The 22,857-nt window shown below is 45.3% G+C and overlaps 2 protein-coding genes across 2 annotated transcripts in view; one reads left to right on the top strand and one right to left on the bottom strand.

The window, feature by feature from the left end:
- Positions 1 to 3,072, top strand: part of T265_08362 (hypothetical protein) — a gene marked incomplete at both ends in the record, with an annotated part of 76,500 nt that extends 73,428 nt beyond the window's left edge. The window contains one exon of the mRNA XM_009174138.1: positions 2,614 to 3,072. Within this exon, the coding sequence (XP_009172402.1) occupies positions 2,614 to 2,868 (255 nt within the window). The remainder of the gene's footprint in view (positions 1 to 2,613) is intronic.
- T265_08361 (hypothetical protein) overlaps positions 1,039 to 22,857 on the bottom strand; it is a gene marked incomplete at both ends in the record, with an annotated part of 26,727 nt that continues 4,908 nt past the window's right edge. Inside the window, 9 exons of the mRNA XM_009174137.1 lie at positions 1,039 to 1,104; positions 5,329 to 5,560; positions 8,946 to 8,998; positions 9,615 to 9,706; positions 9,882 to 10,077; positions 10,859 to 10,917; positions 14,863 to 15,161; positions 17,770 to 18,038; positions 21,481 to 21,545. Coding sequence (XP_009172401.1) covers positions 1,039 to 1,104; positions 5,329 to 5,560; positions 8,946 to 8,998; positions 9,615 to 9,706; positions 9,882 to 10,077; positions 10,859 to 10,917; positions 14,863 to 15,161; positions 17,770 to 18,038; positions 21,481 to 21,545 — 1,331 coding nt within the window. The remainder of the gene's footprint in view (positions 1,105 to 5,328; positions 5,561 to 8,945; positions 8,999 to 9,614; positions 9,707 to 9,881; positions 10,078 to 10,858; positions 10,918 to 14,862; positions 15,162 to 17,769; positions 18,039 to 21,480; positions 21,546 to 22,857) is intronic.

Here is a 22,857-nt window from a genome sequence, read left to right on the forward strand (position 1 = left end):
TACACTTTGTGGGTGCAAAGTGCATACCAAAGGATGGGATGACTTTAGTCAGCTCATCCAAAAATACTTGCGCCTTCTCCTCTTCGAACATGAGAACGATGTCGTATGCATATTCCAGATCGACAAGGCTTTCTTCACAGGCTATTTGAACACTAGGGTTCTGGAGACCCTCCGGCGTTCGCCTCATTATTTCATCGATCACGAAGTTAAAAAGGAATGGATAGGATGGACATTCCTGACGGACACCACTTTGTGTACAGAAGCTTTTGAAGAGCTCCCCGCACACCCTCACACGTCCGGAAGTCTGAGAATACAAAGAACGTATTATGTTTACAAATTTCCGGGGCATTCCTTGGTGGGTGAGCGTCTCAAGAAGAACAGACTGATCAACAGAGTGGAATGCGCCTCGGAAATCCAAGAATACTAGAATTGTTGGTCACTTATACGTATGGCGTTATTCTAGCATTTGACGAAGTGTGAAGATTTGGTCAACGCAACACCTACCAGGCCAGAATTCCGCTTGCTGCTCTCGAGTCAGTATCTTACGAGCGACCGTAAGGCAACGAAGCAAAATTGACGCCAACAGTCTCGTTACAACCGGGGTCAAGCTGATCCCCCTGTGATTACCACACTCACTACGCGCCCCTTTTTTGAAAANCTTTGTGGGTGCAAAGTGCATACCAAAGGATGGGATGACTTTAGTCAGCTCATCCAAAAATACTTGCGCCTTCTCCTCTTCGAACATGAGAACGATGTCGTATGCATATTCCAGATCGACAAGGCTTTCTTCACAGGCTATTTGAACACTAGGGTTCTGGAGACCCTCCGGCGTTCGCCTCATTATTTCATCAATCACAAAGTTAAAAAGGAATGGATAGGATGGACATTCCTGACGGACACCACTTTGTGTACAGAAGCTTTTGAAGAGCTCCCCGCACACCCTCACACGTCCGGAAGTCTGAGAATACAAAGAACGTATTATGTTTACAAATTTCCGGGGCATTCCTTGGTGGGTGAGCTCTTCCATTTCTTTGGCTTTCAGTGTCCACCATACTTCACGGTCGGGCGTATAAAGCCATGAAGGAGGTGGTGGGGTAGAACATGCTGGAACTACCCCGTCACCATTCAAAATTCTGATGCGGAGCTTCCTTCAGTACATTGGTGGATCGTGAGTTCGGTAGTCACTCAAGTAGTCAGGATTTGACACTTCCACTTCATGTACGCCTCAATAGCAAGAGTGCGAATCTAAGTATCAAAGAACGATCGACTTCTGATACTTCTTCAAGAGGCCAATTCGTCGTCTTATGTAGCGCGGTCACCCGGTCCGTTGGGCGTTGAATTTAATGTTTTATGATCACATTGTCCGGATTAATCGTTATATACAATTCTTCATTGTGCACTAGGATTCGTTCCTTCGCGACGGAGGTTAAACACAACTTACTCCACTTACCAGTAGTTGAAACTATTTGCCGTGGGGAAAGTCATCGGTCCCACATGCTAGTTCCTCTTAATTTTTTTTATTATTAGCAATTGTGGAAACTAGCCTAAAGGCTGTCCAAAGAAGTTTGGGAATACGTGTATTTGGATGTGACTAAGGATATAAGCAAGCTAAATAGGACTTATCTGACACAAATCAATTGTCCGGTGTGAGTTGATCGGTCTGTGGAAACCAAAGGAACCAAAGGAGTTTGGGACAGATCGTAAAATGGGTCAGGGAAAGATGTACAGGCCATAAAATATGTAAACTTCAGTGAATAATTTTGCTCAAACTTGTGCAATCGTTCAGAAGCCCCCAGGAACGATGAAGTAACGAAACACAATATACCCACAAATACTTCGATTGTGTACAATATAAGCGCATGTAACCGCAAATGACGTAACGTTTTAGTTTGGTTAAGTCTGGTCACATGACCCAGATAGTCACACTATTCTCATGTGAATCTCTGATGAATAGTTTAACCGTTTATAATTGATTTTTAGCTTGATTGGTCCCTGTACATTTTGTCGCTTGATTTTGGCTTCCCGGCACACCATAAGCCAGACGAAAAATCCAAGGTGTTACCTTCGCTCAAACCGAATCGTTCCCGGAATTAGCTCAACGAGCAAATGACCATAGATCAGATTCGACTGGAGTTCAAACACTGCTAATTTAGCGACAATAAAGCAGAGAACAATTTTAGGGATATGTGCAATGGGGCGGACAGAGCTGGACTACTCAGTCTGACAACTATTATTGTAGGCTCCCAAAAGAAGATTGTCGATGTAGATCCGACCGAAAATTCAAAGGTCGAAAACTTATCCTGGATGAGTTGGCTTGAGTGAAGTTTCACCGCCAAACGTTCAAGGGTGGCATTTTTGGATTTGAAATGATGTTTCCCATAAAATCATTGCACATAACCCAGTCAGCTTGAGCTCAGGTTGGAAAGTTGTACTACAATCCGATCAAGATATTTCAAAAAGTAGCTCCACCATAAATTGTCACCCCTTGTATTATGTTGTTATGATGCTCTCTAAAAAGGAGACAACCTTCCAGGAAAGGCGAATACCCAAGTATAGATGTGTGTTGCCTTGTACTTACACGTACACCTGAATGCATTCTTTTTTTTGTTATAGCCGGCAGCCTTCGTTGGATTGTTTCTCAGTCCAGCTTTTTGGTTCACTCTCATCCTGACTGTAGTCCTGGCCAATATGCCTGGTCTAATATGGCGCATCCTGTCGGACGCGTGGTGGACTGTTCAGATTGAGCTGAGTAAAATATCGAGCAAGCGGATGCGTCATAAGTTACTGAGAAGCTTCAGGGTTTGGCTCAGTGCGATTATCTGGGGCGATCGTGATTTGACGACCTCGGACATCAAGGAGGACGAGTGAGGCAAGCGCTCCACATGGATCAGATAGCGCCACTGCAGTTTATTCTTTCCTAACATGACGGAACTATTCAATATTCCTGCAGTCATGTAAAACATGCATACGACTACTGTGATACATGTGTGTATGTGTCTATTTATCGGCGAACTGTACGTCAAGAGCAAGATTTGTATTCCTCAGTTATTTTTATTCGCTGATTAAACGGTAGGTTCTTTCTTGTGCGGCTGATTTCCGGACAGTGAAACACTTATTCGGGTCAATCAGCTTTGTGACAAATGCCGCTTCCCGTAAACACATCACAGACTTCGGATTTCAAGAGCGATATTCTTCCATATGCCACAAACTTCTCTCATAATCGGCATAAAAATCTGGTGTATGAGCTGTTCACCACCGAGCTGAAGTACTCCTCACTGGCGTGACGTTCTATCCAGGAGTATGCTGACCCCGACCGATTGTCGCTAATACGAGGAGACCAAGTCAATCGTTTGGTCGAGTATGTAAATATATCAGCATGTTTAGAACCATGTTGTTGGCTCATGGTGAAAAATGTTGCATACCTGTCAGTTTCACATTCCGATCATCAAATGTGGCTTGGTTGAGCTTCGAATCTCAAGTGTCTTCGTGCTTTCGTCCGAAGACTCGAGCAGCCGTCAACTGCACCGTTAAAACGAGGTGTGTGAAAACATTACTTATCTGTATTAGTCGCCTCCGTGAGACATCACATGTGTACGGAAGTAGTAGAAGGGCAATATGACGGCAAACCGTAAGTTCACAGAAAGCTGGATGCGTTCAGGCCCTAATCAAAGCCTTACTATCATCCTTGAAGGAACACTACTCGGCGAGTACTCCAAGAAAGGCGAAACTGGTCGAGGACTGTCGAGTAGGCTTCAGCAACTTTAAGGATAGTCGTTCAAGGAAACATACTGTGATATCTCGAAGCTGAAACATAAGGCAGCCTGATGTAGCCCATTCAGTTGAACAAGAACAGCATAAACGAGTGATTCAGCTTGGTTCCAGTGGAGTCACTCGTCAAAGCCAAATAGGTATGCAGATGAGTGTATAATCCGAATTTTGTGCAGTTTAGGTTCATGTAGAACATAAAGGTTGACGGGAACTCTGTAACTGTGGTCTTGGAGAATGTCCTAAACGAGGTTCAGCTGAGTCTATCCATACAAGCAAAACGGTGTGCAAATCATGGTATTCGCTAGTCTTACTATGTAGTTAGTGTACAGCACGTGCACCCCCACTTTGCCTACCGTATTGACCAAATCCGAATTTATCGACGAGGGAGAAGAGACAAAACTAGCATCCAATTGAGGAAATGGTGAGGACGGAATGCGGTTCACACGATTTTGCTTCTCAAAATCAGTCTACCGCATTGGTGGACCACCCAATCAGTTCCGGAGAGAAGTGGTGCGGCACATTCAGCTGAAAACTATCAGAAACGAAAGATTCATTTGGAGTTTTCGTGAAAATAATCCTGCTTCGTGAATGAATGTTTATTTGCACATGTCTTCAACTCTCTGTTTAAGCAATTAATAAGACTGGCGGAACTTCGGGATGGCTTGATGAGCCCTAGAGTGGATGAAACCGGCGGAACTCCCAGAATATTCATCAACAGCGGCAACGTTCTCATCCCCCGAAACTCCTTTCTGAGCAGTTATGATTTACTCAAGATTCATTTCAAAAGTTGGTCTGTGTCCCCATAAAGGTCCCAAAGTTCAATGGAAATTTTAAGGACCGGTCAGAAGTCGTCACACTAGAGCATACACTTCAACCTTACTACAGATAAGTTTAAGCCAAATGGTCCAGTAACGCAAGTTTCGTTATTTCCAGCTAATTATATCAATGAATTGGGGCGTCAGTAATTTGTTCACTGCGAGTTGCTCGTTCAGTAGGCACTAGTAAGTGTAGACTGTCATGGAGGAGTGTGGCTTGAGAGTAACTGATGATTTCGAACTTACTCGAAAGTTGATTATCGGGTCACAGAAAGCAGATAATACCAAAAAGCCGCATCTGAAGCTTCACGTCAGACAAACGCGTGTTCAGAACGACAAGACCAAACTGGGGACACAAAAGATTTGCACATAATTTTCGTCTCGTGTGTGCAAACATCGAACAATCACAATCGAACATCAGTTCACGTCACAAAATCTCAGCACAGGAACGATCAGAGTCAAGGTGTGCATCCCAACAGAAATGAATGGTGATTATGATGACTCTTCCTCGACATATCAGCTCGCCAAACACCACAGGTTAGCCTGGCTACATTACACACTTCGTACGCCAGAAGACGGTTTGTCTCGTAGAGCCCCTTCACCCAATATCGTATCGGATGTAGATGACCCAGGGGCCGACTTGCCAACCAGGCGTGAAAGCTCTCGCCAGTCAACTCAGTCACATTTGTAAATGTAGTGTTCCCAGATGAGAATTACGGGGATGAGACAGACCCTGATCGGTGACTGTGACGGATATGCCTGTGTAGCCTAGCCAATGGCTTTCTATAGAGGGAAATGTCGGTAGCTCAGGTAGCGTAGATGGTGGTCGTTGGCTTGTTCGCTGAGTTGGGCAATTCGATTGCAAACGTTTCATCACCAATCGAGTTGACATCATCAGTGCGTTATTGTGGAGCGTAATAGAGCGTAGCGGTGGGTTGGTGGTTGTGCAGCGCACTACTACGCTCCCCAATAACGCACTGACGATATCACCTCGATTGATGAAACGTTTGCAATGAAATTGCCCAGCTCAGCGAACAAGCCAACGACCACAGCCAATGGCGAACTCCACTCTCACTTATGACCACAGTAAAAAATGGATCCATTCGACGTCAATGAACGGAATGGACCACTGCCTCCGAAGCATGGTCCTTATTCCCTTATTCTCTTTATTTTCAGTGAACGAAGCTGTAACAGCTGGAATCGCTGCACTTTGTGGCACGGTTTGTGAGCTGAAAAACTGGTGGACTGTGATAACCGACCTGCATAAAGGAGTCGGTGCAGCAAGAAAAACACTGCACCTGTATTTCCGCTAGCTGAAGCTGGAGCACACCTGACCGAGTAATTGTTAGCCTGTTCACCTCCAATAATCAAGCTCGGCAAACATGCCAGCAACTACCGAACCAAGCTTAACGGCCACTTTTGCACGACGCCGCCAAGACTGGGGCACTAACAACTCTGCCACATTCGTTGTTCCTTCAGTAAACTGCTGCGAGCTATCGCTTCCTACGTACGTTTGTCTCTTGCCAGCATTCCTATTGGTGACAACTCACACTATGGCATATTTGGGTAGGTAGTTCGTAGTTGAAAAACCAACCACTGTATTAAAATCAGTTTTATTTTCAGGACACGTACAAATTGGAGACATCTTTGGCTCGGGAAACCGTACATCAAACAAGCCACATTTTCGCAAAACACACTTCACGTCATGGACAGGGTTAGGGATGAACATGAGAAAACCGATAAACTCCAAGCGTCGTCATCGGAGTGGTATATCTCGCAAGGTGATTAAAAAATGATCAAAACAATAATGACCAGAGCGTCAGAACGTGCATGGGCAAGCAGAAGGTTCCTGTCAAGCCATATCACAGCTATTAGGAAAGGAAGGCAACGAGGTGTGAAAGAAAGAAGAAAGGAGAGCGAACACAGAATTGTGCAGACTGGGACAGTCCGCCAATCAATCGATCTTCCAAACTGGAGTTTCATCATTCGGACCCGAACTGGCTTCGATACCCATGCTAGAGATCGGAACGCAGAGAAGGAGGTGGCAAGGATCAGGCACTGTGAGGTTATACTGAGAACACTTTATACAAAATGTGGAAGCGATATGGCCAGATGCTCGGTGGCTTGGTCACTACGATTAGCATCTCCGAATGATGTGCACCATCAGAGATTGTATAAACAGAATCACCGCACAATACATGCCTATAAGGAGGCCGCGGCTTACTGGTTTAACCCGGTCCGACCACAACCACCAGTAACAATTGTTGGAACAACCATGTTGAGCAAACATATCACAGTATCGATGTAATAATTAACTGAACGTAACGGGGAAGTAAAGAGACCCAATGCTGACTTTCCGTGTATGGTTACCTGGATTGAGAAGTTATGGCGCACAGACCCAAAGGTCCGTGTTTCGAACCCAACCCTAGCCTTTCGATTCCTCTTGTCTGGGCTTGGAATAACTGGTAAATCTCAGCCGAATCGAAAAGACGCCACAGGGGGATGATTACATATACCATCAAATGCTCACTTGGGCAGAATGAATAAAAATTAACTTTGAAAAGTCGTGTAATCAAGCTCGCTGTTGCATCTTACCACAAGTGTTCGTGTCGTTGCTCGTGTCTGTTGACCAAATACGAAATAATTTTCCACAGAGGAATAATTGGACGAACCAACATACGTAACACGACCCAGTAACTACAATTCACCTAACCAGACGTATTCTTCCACGGTAGTACTCGCGACCTAGGATTAGCAAAAATCCGGATACGCCACATTCCCTCCGCTTGCACACACCGTCCTGTGGATGTACAAAAAGACCCCCGATACAAATTGATGCAAATGGTATCGCGTTTCGTATGCCGATGGATCGACGTCCTAAACAGCTCTTATCACTTGGTCAAGGGCTGGAAATAGCCCAGAAAAGAACGGGTCATGGCTCGGTCGCCAAGCAGGAAAGTCATAAGAAACAGACTCAGTCGACTTGATAGCTACCATCTCACTGGATGATACCCCCGAGAGACCAGACCGATCAACTGCTAACAACACAGGTACACAGGGCTCAGGCACACATTCAGTGAGACGTATGCAGTAGGAGTGTTGCCTTTTTTGTAGGTTTTCCCACTGATTGTAAAGTTTCCATCAGCGGCAACGGATTCTTGCCTCAATTATACTAGCGAATGACACTGGTGTATACCTGGTTATCTGGTCCAGTTTTTAAAATTGACGGTAAACGACACTGCGATAGCCAGTGACACTAGCCAACAGATGTAGGGTTTGCAGCTGGTGATGATTCTTATGTAGTGTATTACATACGGTGAGGGGCGAATACAAACTGGTAAGGAAACGGAGAAGATAGAAAATTCGCATCTTTGTGGAGAGATTCCAGCCACACGAAACCACAGTGCACTTTTACTCTGTAAAGAGCAAAGAAATTGGGGAGTTCTGTGTTTCAGAATTCATCTTGCACGAGGTTGAAAAGTCAACGATCACTCATAACTCTATGTGGGAACCACCAGCCGTGGCCATCCGAGTGTGAGTTTGAACACCATCATTCAATTCAAGGGTGACCTATACATACGAATGACTTCTAAAGGATATAACTGTACCCATGCTTCAATCACGTTGTTCGTAGCACATGATCTGAGATTGAATGACTTCTTGAATACAAGCTTGCTTCGTTAAATATCTTCCTTCCTGAGTAGATTACGCCCAGAAATACTGTGCGGCTTTCAGCCTAATTAGAAGTCATCAGTAGTGTACATCTGACGAAACTCCAGGGGAATAGGAACCTACAAACTCCTAACCAATGGGGGGAACACCGTTCGGCCATGAGCGGTTGATCAGCACTGATTAGCACTGATTTTGACAGGATATAACGAGTTAATCGCAACACTCATCAGCCGTTCGCGGTTAAACGGTTTCGTGTTCAACATACTGGTTAGGAAATCTCGAGGTCAAAACTTCATGGGGCTTCGTGAGATGCTCACCACTGGTGACTCCTAATAAGAATGAGCATTCAGCTCTAGCACCCTTCCGGTGCCTAGCTGCCATTTCGCTCGAAGGAAACACGAGGGCTGGGATACTGCCAGGTTGCGCAAGCCTAGAGAGGGGAAGTCGAGAGGCGGAGGTCGGATTCGAACCACGGACCTTCCGGTCAGTAAATCCGCGCTCTAACCACTTGAGCCACCTCACCCCAACAGTCACACAGTGTTTTTCGGCCTTCCAGCACAGATTGGATTCACATATAGGACAAAATTTCAGTTGATAAAAATCCCTCAGCTGAAATACGAATGAACACCACAACAAATTTACTCGGTGACGAGTTTGGGCAATTAAGTGGCACTAAAAAACTATACTTACCGCTCCACAATTGTCGCCGGTATCGGACCCTGTGCGTAGTGCAGCGGAGAAAGCTGAAAGCGAAAAACGAAGGGGAAAGAAAAGCAAGTTGTGAAGTAGTACCGGTAGAAGTGAACAAAAGGCCTCGGTCGGCAAGTGATGGTTCATGTGCAACAAAAGTGGAGGCAAAAAAGTACTTATAACTCAGCTCTGCCTGAGCTTAGGGCTAGGATCCACCATCATTCAATTTAGAGCTACTACGAGAAAAACTTGGGAATGATAACAGACGTTCTTAGGAGTCCAAGCGCCAGACTCCAACCTGTTGACTTATAATGCATTGTGCTCCGACAACAGCACCCGTTATCTAATTTTGTCCACTTATTTAAGAGACAAGCTTGTGACAGCAACAAAACACCTTAATCTTGATTAGATGAAAAGGGGTAAGGATGAAAATCGAAACCCAACAAAATATAGACAGCGTGCGGATAGAAAACAGCAGGGTTGGCTGAGGGCCAATACTATCGGCAACGTGCGAAGGTATCAAAAGGCTAAAAAGTAAAGGCGGAAAAGCCAGGTGGAACATGGGCTGGTGTTTACCGCCCGACTGAAGCTAGACTATTATTGAGACAAAATAGGTCGATGGAGAAAAAACAACCGAGAAACGAAAGGACCAAAACTTCTCCCACATACCTCATCGTTTCTGGATTGCACTGATGCCTTGCCATCACCTGCATCGTCGTCGGATTCACCGAGTTGTCGCGAGCGGATTTTGGTTAGTTCAGCTGAAAAAGGAGACGGAAACAGAGGTTGAGTAACCCCATTTTTCAACTTACAACCTCACCAACAAAATGTCAGCTCCGTGATCTGAACTGTAGATTCACCCGAATATACTGGGGCACACTGAACAACTAGGGGTGTCCGGTTGGAAGAAATTACCAAAAAAAACTAGTGACTCACTTCCATCTTGGTCCAGTCGATCCAACAGTACATCTTCATCTTCTTCATCGACTTCCTCGTCAATAGCTATATCCAAAAGCGAGTAGGCATACTGACGGTTGGACCCAGTGGGACGCCAAAGGACCACAATGAAAGTCAGGATCACAACGAAGAGAAACTGCCAAAAGGCATCGTCGATCCATAGGAGGTGCCAGCTCTAAAGTTAGAATACGGTCAGATTGAAAGGACAAAAGAAGTGAGCTGGTGGGGGTCCCATTTTAACGGGAATGTGGAAATTAGGAGAAACAAAGAGAGAGACTAAGCCATTTTTGTCCACACAATATTGTTGCACATGTAGAGGCTCGTCCCAGAGAAAATTTCCGGCAAAAATGCCTCCAGGATGGTTGAGTCATCTTTCCTGCGGTTTTTACTGCTATACACTGTGGTCACAGCCATTGTTGCATGCTTTACCGGCGGATTTAACAGGGCCACCGCCTGGCTACTCGTGAGTAGTTGGGTGTTCAATGGGAAAGATAAGATTCCACCGTCCACTAAGAGATGGTGGGCAATCTCACCAGTAAATTGATTTCGGCGTCATGACGGATGAGGAAAAGATTGCACGTCCTTTTTAACTATAATTAGGTTGAAACGGGTTGATATTCAAAATCTATGTCTGACTGGGAGTCTCTAGACGGTTGATTTGATTTCAGCGGAACTCGCGTGTGCCAAAGCTCGCCAAATTCGGTGCACCGAACTGAACAGAGCTTTCTAGGTGCGTCTAGGAAAAGCTGAATGCAGCTCTTAAACTAGCTAGGACCTCGCATGAACTATACTCGGATCCGCATAAAAGAGAACTGCCTCCTCCTATCGTAGAAATGTTAAAACCTGTTTTCTGGACATTGAACCACTTTTAATTCTCTTAACGTTGTGAACAGAACGTGCGAGAATATGCGCAGTAGTTTAAAGAATGAATGATAATACTAATGTGATAGTCTCACCTCAATGCAGGGATGATATTTGAATATGCCGAGAGACCACACCATGAAAGCGACGGAGACTAGAAAAACGATAGAAAAAAGTATGCATGCAGACGATCGAGAGTATCAGCAACAGCAAAGCCAATGGTTCACTTCCGCACCATGCTAATCCGTTTAATTGTTTGTTTGTTTGTGTTTGTTTGTTTAATTTGTGTAAAAGAAAAATAGAAAAGGTAGGGAATATGGTGCTGGCCTACAACAAACAGACTGAAGCCTCCACATTCGGGTAAAAGCTGAAAACAAGAAAAACACTGGCATTTTCCTGCAACTACATCACGCAGTGTCCACGGTCAGGAGAATTTCAGGATCACAACATCCTGAAAGGCAGATCAAATATATGCATAATCTTATCTACCAACTTATGGGTTAACAACTTCTGGTTCAAGCAACCTTGAATATGACAGGAAAAACTACGTTGATAGATTGACAATAGCGAGTGAAGATGTCCGTGGAAGTCCTGAGAAGAATGGAGGGGGCTTGTTTATTGTGATTGGTCTACTGGTCTGATAAACCAGGAGCAGCGTGCGGACGCTATGTGAAAATGGAAGTTGGGGGTACACAGATCAACGGGTTATGGAGTCAAGTGAGTTACGTCAATGTTAGACAAGTCTTTGGGACCCGATTTTTCGTAGGCAAGCTCAAGTTCAAAGGTCACACAAGCTTCTTTTGGGAAAAAAAGTTGTGGCTCATGCAGGCAGATTCCAAGTGTCTTCATGATCACCTGGATCGTTCCAGAGGTGACCAATATATGACACCGAAGACGTGCTCTTTGTCGACGATATGACTGGCTTCGGCCAAATGTTACGTGGCTGCACTTCAGCCCGGCTTTTTAGGATCACCATTCAGGGACAGGGGTTGTTCTCGTATTCCGTTCGAAAAACGCTTCGCCGTACGACCAAAGTATGGTGCTCGACGTGAGCATACAAATGAGCACACAGAAGCTGGTACTAGGAGCTTAGCAATTTGAGTCACTCAGTGAGTACACCATACGGCCAAGTTCGCAGAGCTGAATGCATCCAATCCAGCCAATCAAATCATACGAAATTTGGGTCTTAGATGGAGCGGGTAGTACGCGCGTATAAGAGCAGTTGAGATGATCGAAGTGATTACCTGAAAACGAGGGTATGGTAGGGACTTAATAGAGAAGCGAAACTTAGGTAGGAACGCGCCGCTACGCCGTTGTGGTTTGGTAAGGCTATCCCGAAGAGCACTGAAAGGTCCGTAACCAACTTGTCCTGCCTGCAGAACCACTGAGACATCGGCTTATCAAACTCTGATGACAGGTGAAGACAAGTGGGAGGGTGAAAAAAAGAATCCAATGATGAACTGGGGGGTTTGCAATCCACTGGAGATTTGACACGAGGATATTGGGCGACGGATGAGTTGTCAAGAGAGAATGTGATTGGCGGACCGAATTGATTAAGGCAAATAGGTGGTCTGTAACCGAACTACAGGTTTGCAGGCACGGGAGGCCGGCAAAATATTTAATTGAAAACTGAGGTGACAAGCCCATTGTATCCACTTCATTGGGTTTATACCATACGGATTAACGTCATGACGGGATTTGTCAAGGTAATAACTTGGATTAAGTCTACCACAGGGATTTCAACACAGAGATGGCTGATCCCGTGAGGAATTCCTCAGTAGAAGAATACGGAAACTCGGGGACTGCGCCCACCTGATGAGCCCCAAGAAGGGCGAAACCGGTCGTGGGCTGTCAAAGAGTTTTCAGCAACCTTGTGAGTAGTTTCCTTTATGAGAATACGAATACCTTGTGACTTGAACCGAGGACTTAAAAATATTTCACGGACAAACTGGCACGACAGTTGTCTCCCATAAAGCGGATTTTCAGCACGGAGATAGCCTTTCCCAGGGAGGACTTTGACACCGAATCCCGATCAGCGGCTGGTGGCCCAACTGTCTGGTGTCCAATCACTAGTCAAGAAGACATGGGATCAGACTACCCCGGAGATGGGCACCACTGAGGATTTCCAATAAGGATGAAACAGCTCTATGGTGCTTCTTGGTTTTCAGGGGAAGATGGACTTGATTTGCAGGGTGAAATTCGGACGCAGTAGCCGATTAACAGGAACAGCCGTGATAGCAAACAAAGCTACAATCGTAGTTACACCAGTAATGACTCAACCGCTACTGTGCCTCGTGTGCACACGATCCTTGATTCGGTGACCTATCGCCGTCACAAACAGACCCCCATCAAACCTCTAGGTCTCATTGCACACGCTGTAACGTGTAGGCATCTCAATCAATAAGAAAAGCGATTGCTTTTCACACTTATATAAAGCGATGGGTATTGCGTTTCGTAAAACACTCGTTTGGCTCGTTCCTTGAAAATGGCTGGCTAGGGTTTGTAGGTGACTCATGCTGGAAACTGATCTACTGACTCAAGGTGAGTCTATTCACACGCACCAGGATTGTTGAAAAAGTCAAAGAACAAAAAAATGAAATCGGCGAGATGAAGATCAGCTGCGAATGCCATATTCTGTGCGTCAGTTCTTACACGGGTGTTCGTGAAGACATCTTTCTTTTGAATTGAAAACAATGCGTATGATCATGTCCCCGTTCGTCAGTAGCTGCAAACATCGTTGATCCCATTACTGGAGATCATACACTCGTAACAACTCTTGTTCAAAAGTCAATCAACACGACGGAAGGAACTGCTTGTTCTGGCCAACGCAAAGTTCAGAATCCCACCAAGAGTTCGAATCGTGAACCCGCCAAAATGTATAGACAAACGAGGTGTTCCCAACAGAGACGGAACTGTAGCGACACGCCAAACACCCTGATGCCCTCCCCTCCCCGGAGACTGCAGTGGTGCTGCGAACATCGTTGATCCCATTACTGGAGATCATACACTCGTAACAACTCTTGTTCAAAAGTCAATCAACACGACGGAAGGAACTGCTTGTTCTGGCCAACGCAAAGTTCAGAATCCCACCAAGAGTTCGAATCGTGAACCCGCCAAAATGTATAGACAAACGAGGTGTTCCCAACAGAGACGGAACTGTAGCGACACGCCAAACACCCTGATGCCCTCCCCTCCCCGGAGACTGCAGTGTGTTTGGTGCTGCGCGCACCAGTCCGATCGTCGATATGAAAGCCGAGCTTACCGAACAGTTCGTGTCCAAACTGTTGCGCTTTGGTCTACTTATCCTGTATTTGGCTGGTCCTTCTGATACTGTTAGGCAGGAATCCACACGGATCCCACTGTACCGCACGTCTTTAGGTGCTGCTACGGCCGATAAGCCTGGCCCGCTCGAGGTTGACCCAGAATTCGGGACGCTTGCCGGTCCGGCATCAAGACGAGATCTGATTGGTCAACAATCTGGACCCAACAGCCAATCATGACCCAGTATTGGCCAAATGCCGGTTGCCAATGGCGCATCCAGAACGCGTCAGAAATTCCAGAAAGTTATAACCGCTTACGCTATATGTACGAAGCGCTGTACAACTGTTCTTGACTTCGTTTTGGGCGTTAATAGACCTTGTGCACCTTTGGTGGTTGTTTTGACGTGAACGCTAGCTTGGGAGGTTCAGACCGAGAACTAAGCTGAGGAAAATACCGTTACTATAGATACGAAATTTCATTTTCCCCGGAAGTTGTTTTTATGTCGTAAGAGTATGAGATGCCTTATTGGCAGAGTAGAAATTCCAGTGGCTGCAACCAGGTATTGTGCAGCGAATGACATAAAATTGGGATAACCTATGGAAATACTCAAGGTAACTGAGGCCAACAAGACGGTTCAAAAATGAAGCACCTCTAACCTAATGGGGTGAACACACAATAAGTCGGTGTATTATGGGATGAAATCCAGAAGGTACAGAACATCACCGCCTTTTCTGATACTGTCCACGGATGAGTATACTACTGTGTTCTACAAACCTGGGGATGTTACACCGTACGCTTGCAGTTATATAACACAAGAACAACACAGGAGCAAACTCACTAATTGATACCGCCAACAGTACGTAACTGAAATCTCGATAAAGTCGATGCTTCACCAGATTACGACGCATCCGTGTCTCGCGTAGAGTTCGCGCCAGATAGATAAAGATCCACCACATAATGCCCGCGTCCAAACATAACAGAGGGAGGAGCGTCGCCAGCCGAAAGTAGCTGGTTGTGAAGCGAGGTTGTGAGAGCCGAGTCATCCCCTCCATCGTCACAAGTACAAAGTAGAGAAGACCGATCGCCAAACAACGTCGAAACCATATAGTACCCAAACGTGGTTTGGTCACGCCATAGCTGGAATACAGTAACAGTGGGAGAGAGCATGCGGTCAAGGCGAACGACAGCGAAAGTTGCCTGAGTTCAGTTTTCTGCGTGCTATGACTACTCAGACCTTGTGGGATTCATTTAGCCAAACATAGGTCTATCCAAACGTTCTTTGTCCAGTGGCTCACGTACAAGTTCACGGCCTTAATGGTTAAATCGTCTCAGTGTTTACCGTAAAAACGTCGGTAGGCAGGACAGCGTAACGTACGTTGATTAGAAGTTAAATAACAGTAAAAACATCCAACGTGCACAAACACTAGTATTTGTTTGTCTTGCCATGGAAAAAAGTGCCTTACAAGTGCTGATTTGCCGAAAGCAAATCAGCAAAGCTAGAATGAGATTAGATCGCACACTTAGATTCTATCATTTATGAGGTGCTAGGTTATGGACCAAAGACAGCTTGGCCATTCATGTGAGCGAACGTGACGCGCCTGAGTACTCCTCCCTTTGGCACTGTATATGTTCGAAACCGTCTGACCAGCAGACAACAATCAGTCAAGCTTTGTGACAGTGTCCTATATTATTTTTATCCCAGTAAGTGACTTCCCGCCGAAAGGGCACCGTTCCTTTACTCTATCGTGCATTCATTATACGTCGTGAGGCAAGGCTCACGGTGTACGGAAACAACAAGACTTTATCGGGCTCCTTACGTTGTACCAACTTCTGGTCTGATTTACCCAAACGAACGGAGTACAAATATCCGCATGTTGCACGAAACAGAACTGCATATGTCTGTTCGTCCAGAATGATTTTACTGGCATTTCGCACCGTCGTGATGAATGAATCGATTTGGCTTGGAACGGAATAAGTGCATGGTACAAACTGTACTGAAGTGATTACCACGAGTAAGCTGCAAAATCGGTTGCTCTAGGGAGAATGGTCATTCTGTGGGGATCGACAATCTTATTTGTGTTCCAATCGTTTGCTCCATCCAAGAGAATAATAAATTATCGTAACTATTCTACCGAACATTGGTTTTAATTAGACAGTTAGCAGAAGATATCCGTTCTGAAGATGACAGCATGTCATACAGACTTTGGACAACTTCCTCATGTTAAACAGTCTTGAGCAACCTTACTTCACGAATGGCTAGTAGTCTCTTAGATGTTAAGGTACTCTGTACAGTTAAGCCAAAGCTGTAGCAATCTTGTGGATTTTCACTTCTTTGGGGGGAAGCACATCGAAGTGGAAGACTAAGGAACCAAACCCGATCAGAATGAATTTGAAACTCCCCCAATCCATCAACTCAAGATTTTGACAATCGCGCTAACCGACAAGGACCGCTAATTGATCTAGTGTGATAATCTGAAGAGGTCTTACTGATTGGCTCTCCGTCTGCCTCAAAACCTGGCCAACTTGGTGACCTGCTCACTTAGCCTGATGAAGCTTTTGTGTCAAAAGCGAAATGTTGCCCAGACAACTACTAATTGTTTACCAAACCCTTCTGAAACGAGATGGGTACTGATTTCTCTGCTCTATTATAAATAAACCGGAACTATCATCATCAAGTCACAGCTCACGTCTAAATTCAGCGTCACATTTACGGCCCATACTCATGTGGTAGTTGTCGGATAGTTCACTGAGCCAGACACGTTAGTTGAAAACGTTTCACCACCGATCGCCAAAGTGATACCATCAATACGTAGCTATATAGCGGGGTGTCACCGGTTGTACACCACTACACAACAACGCACTGGTGGTTTCACCTCGACTGGCGTTGAAGTTTTTGCAACTAGAATTCTTAGAGAATTCAGGAAGCCAGCGACTAGCTATGTGATCTGAGCTGCCAACAGCATACCCACATCGTCGTCATAAAGGCTTGGTGAGGGATAATTAAACGGAGTCACTGCAATGTGTCGAAGACTCGAGACCCATACCATACCCAACATTTTACACAGCCAGGTGGATGTTATAAATTTCTCACGAAATCGTCATTGGAAAAATCTTTGCTATTTTGAAGTAGACATTCAGTGTGAAACCTTGACGTGGTGTGCTCACTGAAAAATTCATTCATAACCTCCAAGCACAAAATGACTTTGAGCCGGCTGCTGACAGCCAATTGGATAACCACAGTCCCAAAGCTGGTCCTGAACGACCTGAGTTGTTATCGATACACACTGACCGAAGTTGCGGGATTCCGTCCACTATATAAATGGCATTGCCAGTGGGTTGACGAGATCATGTGGTAGTCCTGGTCTTTACAGAGGGGGGGGGGTACTACTCAGAAATGTGCACAAATTAGGTCGGCTTCGGACCTGAAAACTCCCACCGAACATGATATTAGTACGGAGAGTTCCATAGTAACGGCTCCAGTCATCAGTATGCCAAACATCACAAACCTGCAAATCACAATGTTAGAGAAGAGATAACAAGTATGGCTATTTAAATCATGTTCTGCACATTGTTTAGAACCACGCATCTACTCATTATCGGTTCGGATATTCGATGAGGCCACAACACGTCGAAACATGAAACGATAATTCACATACGAATGTACGCAGGGACATGTGAATTAGCACAAAACCGTTAGATACAGCGGCGGGATTGGAAACAGTGGGCTTCGGACAGATACACTCACCCGAGGCACGCGATAAGAACCAGCAGTCGCGCTAAGGTACGTTTGAAACAGGCAATCAGTTCGGCAAAGTAAACGGCTGAGCTAGCAACCTCGCCCGACTTGCGAAGCGTCTCGTAGATGGCGAACAGAGTCAAATGTTCCCACAGTCCTAGGATGAGTACGACTCCGATGCAAAACTGAATGCGCATCAAGTCCTTCCAGTAGCGGATAATCAACACTAACCAGGTCACGATCAGAATGAGATAAAAGAAACTCATCACTCCGTTGAACTATAAATAAGAGGAAGAAAGGAGGAAAGAATACAAACAATAATGGCATAGGAAAACTAACAGTCCCTGTTATACAGAAACTCCTAGTTCAAGTTGTGTGAGATGTAGGTTTGTCTCCCTAGAAGGAGCTCCTTGCTATTTGTATTTTAGGCGGGACAGAGTTAGGTTGCTTTGAATACTACGACGTACTTAGAAAGATAGTAAAATATTTCATCGATGCAGGTGTCTCCGTAAAGGACCGGTTCAAATGTCTTTCCACTCAGTAACAATGTGTCGCTTGATACTTTAAACAACCTTCTTTGGTGCGTGAAATACTTTCTCTCCCTCTGGAATGGACATTTTGAGAGCCACGGAGTAAAAGCAAACTCAGTGCGCCGGCAATTTAGAGACTGTACCAATAAAAGGAGTGGCACCCTTCGTTGCGAAGCTGTTTATTGGCACATACGAAATAAGCGGCCACAAGACATTGGACACGAAAGTAAACATCTCATATGCACAGAGTTTTTGGAAAGCGAATATCCTCAAGCGCCCTGTTGAACTTTTCTGGGCGTTCACTGTGTATTGAACAATTGTGAACGAGCATTGCAAAGCAGTTCCGTACCTTCCGTATTAACATTCACCCTCCATCAGATGCGGGGACGGAGATTGGAAACCAGACCATAGACTACTCGCGTACTTCATCGATTGTACATGACGTTAAAAAGTATCTAACATCAGATGCGGGGACGGAGATTGGAAACCAGACCATAGACTACTCGCGTACTTCATCAATTGTACATGACGTTAAACAAGTATCTAACTGTCCACATCTGATTGTGGTCAAACGAGTCGACTTAAGACAGACAAGCCAAGTAGATCTTTTGATATGATATTCACAATTTACAACCAATACCGAAAGCCACCTGTAAGGGATTTTTCACTGACGTTGGACCATACGTTATTACAGGCTTTGTCAAGTGGACCTAAGTGGTCACTATATCAAATTAGCGATACTAAGCTTGAGGTGTAATTTGAAAGCACACATGATCAGCTGTCTGACTTATCACCAACTTCCGGGATCTTCGAAGGCGGGCCACTCAGAATAACGTCTGGCGAAGCGGTTACCGACCATAAGGATACACCCTGACCGAGTCTATCTGAGTAGAGCGTTTGTAGTCCGATGCATCTCCCTTCATCATAAAGATCCAAGCGCGGCCTTGTGAAAAAAATCTGTGGCTGCTGTTTAAATACGTCTGTGACTCCACTGTGTCTCCACTGGAGACCGCCTGACACTATCTTTCATTCTGATACGCCATAGAGGGTAAAACAACAGGCCAAGACGCAGCATAAGAGTGGGAAGCGCAACATAAATTGCACACGGAACAATCCGAGTGGGCATCGTGTTATCAACGTCAAAAGTGTAGGTAGGGATGCAAGCAGCGATTGCGGGAAGAGCGCTTTGCAACTTTAAACTGATTAGAAGTGGGTGATCGGTCTGAAGCCAGTTCGGTGGAAAAGCTTCCATAACAGACAACTGACGACTGAAAATACAGAAAGATGGAAACCGACTGGGAAACAAGCCACTGAAAAGGCTGTATCTTTGACTCAGCATCACCTGAAACAGCCAGAAATCAGTCACGATAATACCCTCAACAGCAATCTCCCGAATGACACAACACCCCGGTCATACGGTCTGCCAAAAGTTCATAAACTCGGTCTCTCACGGAGACATTCTCGAGATATCGAGTTATTCGTGTGTGTAATGAAACTGTAAGGGACGCCAAAAATTGTGCGGGCATGTACTCTAGGTTAACTCATCGACCAAGTCAATAAGAGCTCACTAGTGTGGCGGTACACAGCGTATCGGCAGTACCTGTGACGTTAAGTGTCTAACATGGCAGTCGATTAGTAAGCTAAATTGATGGGACATGGAACACTTTTATAAACGTGTTCTCCGACGGGAAGCAAGTCCGTCACTTTAGAAACCGGATGAAGCCTCTACTAAGGAAACTGACTCCCACCTGTAAATTCCAGCAGCTCCTTGCGTCTGACGGTGGGGCAACAAATGAAACAAGAACAATCAGGTTGTGCTATGACTGGGTTCGAATGGCATCTCCATTGCCAGCAAAGTTATGACTGGAACCGGGCAAAGATTACTGTTTGTAACTGCAGTCAGCTCATTCTTACCTGTGTTTGAATGCATGTGTTAAAAGAAGCAAGTTTGGCAACGTGCTCGCGAGCAAGACAAGACGGGAATCGATGAATCGGACCCAGGGGCAAGTATAGTTGGATAACCTGAGTGCGTGTATGTTTCGGAGTAGCATGATTGATTGTAGGCGTTGAGTGTGTGCAACGTCCATACTGCGATAGGTATGTTATCAAAACATAATAGAAACCGATGAAAAGGAGTGTTGAGGTGATTAATTCCACGTACGTAAACCCCTAGCTACGCACAGTGACGAATATATGAGTTTACATACCACAGCAGCCGCATACTTGTATATGTCATGGCTGTGCGCTAAGTAACAAAGTTTCAAGGTGCGATCAATATTTGACACCTGTTCGTAATCTGTGGCCTCAGAAACGAATATCAATCAAACTACACGTAAAGACATTTCGAGGATACTTTTCCCAACTGTTGTGTTCTGAGAAGTGCGCGGTGGCGGTTTTATTCCACGCCTGCAAAAGCAGGGCCTTCCGATCCAAAGAGCAAAAATACCCTTAAATATTCGAACAAGAGTGTCCTTGTGGAACTGCAGTCGTGTTCGTCCAGCCGTAGCATCCCTTCGGTGCCTAGCTGTCATGCCAACGGAAAGAGACACGAGGGTTAGGATACTGCCAAGTTGCCCAAGCCCAGACAGGGGCATTCGAGATGCTGAAGTCGGGTTCCAATCGCGAGCTTTCCGGTCCGTAGGCCGGCGCCATAACCACTGACCTATTCTCGACACCCTATGGAACAGCAGGCTGCAGCAAGTCCGCAACGAGATGTGTGCAAATACCACGTTATGATCAGTAGAGGAGCAGATTAAAATTTCCCGAAAAAGCATTGTGTTCCACCGCAAATTCATATAGCGAAAGGACTTCAGATTCGTGACCGCGACGTATGTGCACTGCTGATGAGTTCAGATAAGAGCGGAACTCGAGTCCAGTCTTTCCATCCTTTGGTGTGGGCTCACAAGGATGATTGCATCGGGACAGAAGGACTACTCAAGGGAGAATGATTTGGATGTGCATTCTACAAAAACAGCAACCATCTACAACAAAAGGTGGCAAACATATGCCGTCTAGAAATGTTGTCAGAGTTAAATTGAGATAAGCTATTCAAGGCGCCTGGTTGATGACAGTTCAACCGTCAGACACTAAGAGGAGCTGTACCAGTTCGGAGAAAAACACGATTGAACAACTGGCAACATGCTAGCTAAAAGTATATATATTGAGACACCGGAACATGAAGGAAACGTACCGGCAGGAAAGGAAACTCGACAGCAGACAGGAACGTTCCGTCCGGGTTGCGCATCTCCACTTCCACTTAATTTATGAAGGTGGACAGAAACAAAGCAATGAATGAGGCACGGCAATTAATATCAAACTGCATTTCAGAAAAATCATTGGAGTGATTGTTATCTAAGACAGAAATTCTAATGGTAAATGGGAACGAAAGTGAAAGGAATAATGAAACTATGGTAAATTCAGTATAACGACAGAAACCAGAAACTGTCATTTGTGTGCAGACCAGGGAGAGAGCTGCGAAATCGGGAAATAGTAGTGCTGTGGCCGTCACTCTGTTGACTAAGTTGAGAAAAGCAATCCAGAAAGAGGTCTTATGAATCTCAACAGCTAGGACTAGCGAGACCGTGGTGTGAATTTCGTCGCCATCTGTGTACAAGGTTACGTGATTGTATGGAAGTGGCATTTGAAGGTGGGTGACCTAAGCGAAATTTGACGACTGGTGTAACTGAAGAACAACAACTATTCGGTTGGGCAGCAGGAATTTTAAAAGTGGTGATATGGTTGGGTTATCGACTCGTCGTCAGGCAGGTAGTAGCCAAAATAAGCTGTCACTTGTTCACATTCCTTAACAGCCGTGACATGGGTCAAGGTCACACCAAGCACGGTCCACATGACAGCGCAAAAGCGGTTTTCGCTCGAAGTTTCTGCGATGTTTTACATCGGGTTATTCGACCCTTGACAAATGTCGACAGGTCGGATAGCTTCCTACAACAAATGTACGTTGTAATCAATCGCATTTTTATCATGAACTGACAAACCACAGCGCCGAAACTCTTCCGAACTCAATTCATGGACCACAAAGCAAAATGTGGACGCAGTAGAATAACATGGAGATGAATAGGGAAAACGTGGATGAGAGATTGGTACAAGCCGGTTGGTATTGGGGCAGAACGCCGTAGAACCGCATTTAGCTACTACCTTTCAGTTCACCATACCTCAGTAACGACCTCAGTTCAACGAGCATTAAAAGCGAGTATACAGACGGTGTCCGCCATCGGGTGTCGCATGAAATGACTGAGTGACTGACTGTTTGAGATATGACATAACTGAGTGGTAGCAGAACCAACTAGGTAATCGTCTGGAAGAAATAATAGCCAACGACTGCACTGATCAAGACAAAGTCATTGTAGTTCAAATTCAGTTCCCGCAAACCTTCACAAAGTGCACAGTAAAGCAAGAGTGGTACATTTTCCAGGGCTTAGTTGGAGAAAAACACAAACAGAAAACCTTGTGTTCGAATAGGTGAATTCGTTCATGAGCCTGACCAACTGGGCTATCCAGATTGCCTGAATGAATGTATGGAGGTGTAGGCACCTCGGATGATCGTGGT

Source organism: Opisthorchis viverrini, assembly GCF_000715545.1.
Source record: "Opisthorchis viverrini unplaced genomic scaffold opera_v5_212, whole genome shotgun sequence".
NCBI lineage: Eukaryota > Metazoa > Platyhelminthes > Trematoda > Opisthorchiida > Opisthorchiidae > Opisthorchis > Opisthorchis viverrini.